The sequence below is a fragment of the Equus quagga genome, chromosome 14, assembly GCF_021613505.1.
Source record: "Equus quagga isolate Etosha38 chromosome 14, UCLA_HA_Equagga_1.0, whole genome shotgun sequence".
Lineage (NCBI taxonomy): Eukaryota > Metazoa > Chordata > Mammalia > Perissodactyla > Equidae > Equus > Equus quagga.
This window is the reverse complement of record NC_060280.1, coordinates 71587745-71589698: the sequence shown is the minus strand read 5'-3', so window position 1 is coordinate 71589698 and position 1954 is coordinate 71587745. Positions and strand designations below refer to the sequence as shown.

At 41.2% G+C, this 1954-nt stretch overlaps 1 protein-coding gene across 1 annotated transcript; it reads right to left on the bottom strand.

Moving 5' to 3' along the window:
- Nucleotides 1-803: 803 nt before the first annotated feature.
- LOC124225826 (olfactory receptor 10G9) lies at nt 804-1748 on the bottom strand. The gene has a single exon (XM_046638523.1). The coding sequence runs from the start codon at nt 1728-1730 to the stop codon at nt 804-806; it is 927 nt and encodes a 308-aa protein (XP_046494479.1). The 5' UTR covers nt 1731-1748.
- Between the last annotated feature and the right edge of the window lie 206 nt (nt 1749-1954).

The window sequence follows — 1954 nt, the reverse complement described above, 5'->3', positions numbered from 1 at the left end:
ATTCGAACTGACGAAACACTGGGCCGCCTGCAGCGGAGCGCGCGAACTCAACCACTCGGCCACGGGGCCAGCCCCTACAGATATGTATTTTAAAACTTTAATTAAGAATTTCTTATAAATCAGTATCACTCAAAGCACTTGTCCTGTTATTAACTCATTTAATCCTCATAATAGTATTTTGAAAATAGGTCTTTTACAGAAAGGAAAGTGAGGTACAGGGAGTAAAATTATTTCTAAACTTATTTGAGCCAATATTTGTCTTTGTTTGTGTGCAATTATAGCATTTCACCCATTACATGTAGATGGCCACAAGTGTGGGCTATGCACAGCTGCAACCACGAGTAAATGACCTCTGATATTTGTTGCTGTCTTTGAACATTTTCATGATCATAAATTCCCAAATTTGTGTGCATAAGACACAAATAAAAAAAGGCATATTATCAAGTTAGGTATATGAATAATTCAATTCTCTATATCTGAGATCCAATCAGAATATTTTTCTTAAAAGATAAAAACAATGTTATACATCAATTATATATAAATAAAACTGAAAAAAGTAAAATAAACCTGTTATAGAGAAATGAGTCAATCAAAATTTAAGCATATTCATACAAATAAAAAATTTAATTGTGAATGTTTTTCATTCCTTAGAAAAATCTGTGAAAAAGATATTCCTGAGTGTGTGGTTTTGTATAACATTTAACAATAGGAATATATATACATGCAATGTATCACACATTGATGACTAATTTATATCACTATTTTTTTTTAAATGAGTGCATGCACATTGCAGCATTTTTTCTCTAAGAATATGCTACTTTGTGCTTAAGATTCAACAGAGCTTTCTTTACTTCCTTGTTCCTCAGAGTGTACACCACAGGGTTTAGAAGGGGTGTCAGCACAGTGTAGAAAACTGCCACAACCCCATCCACAGCATCCTTGGATCCTGGCCTCAGGTAAATGAAAACACAGGGAAGGAAGAAACAAAGAACCACAATGCAATGGGAGGCGCAGGTCTGAAAGGCTCTGTGTCTCCCCTCTGAGGTGCGGATCTTCAGGATGGAACAGACTATGGACACATAGGACAGCACTATCAGGAGAAAGCAGGCTGAGGCCACTACCCCGATGTTGACAAAGATTACCATTTCGATGGCAGAGGTGTCTGCACAGGCCAGTTTGAGGATGGGCGGTGCATCACAAAGGTAATGCTGGATTTGGTTGGGCCCACAGTAGGGCAAATGGAACGTCAGCATGGTCTGGACAGCAGAGTGCAGAGAGCCACTGAGCCATGTGCTTGCAGCCAGGAGAGCACATGTTCTCCTACTCATCATGCTGCTGTACCTGAGTGGGTAACCGATGGCCAGGTAGCGGTCATAAGACATGACCGTGTAGAGGAAACACTCGGTGCTCCCCAGGAAGTGGAAGGAGTAGAGCTGGGCCACACAGCTGTGGAAGGAGATAGCCTTGCCTCCTGGGGAGACCAAAGTCATCAGCATTTTGGGCACAGTGACTGTGGAGAACCACATGTCAATGAAGGACAGGTTGGTTAGAAAGTAGTACATGGGGGTGTGGAGGTGGGAATCCACTGTGATCACCAGCAGAATGAGGAAGTTCCCCACCACAGTGAGTACATAAATCACCAAGAAAATTCCAAAGAGGGGGGAGTCCAGTAGTGGTGCATGCGGAAGCCCCATGAGGATGAATGTTGTCACGAGGCTCACGTTTCTCATTTCTCCACACCTTTGGTCCCTCTCCCTGTGGGAATATGAAGAATACCCAGCATTTTATTAAGAACTGAGAACTCTTTCTCTATGTAACAAATGCATCATCTATGGTAGATAATTCTCTAATTATACTCATCTTTACTTATCACAAAGCTTCTTTGGTAAAGGTGATGCAATGATTTCTTCATCTCTCTGACTCGCTCTTTCTCACATACACACACACAAATAGA

Excerpts from the sequence above, each read along its gene's own strand:
- LOC124225826 (XM_046638523.1), bottom strand. The coding sequence starts at position 1,730 with ATGAGAAACGTGAGCCTCGTGACAACATTCATCCTCATGGGGCTTCCG.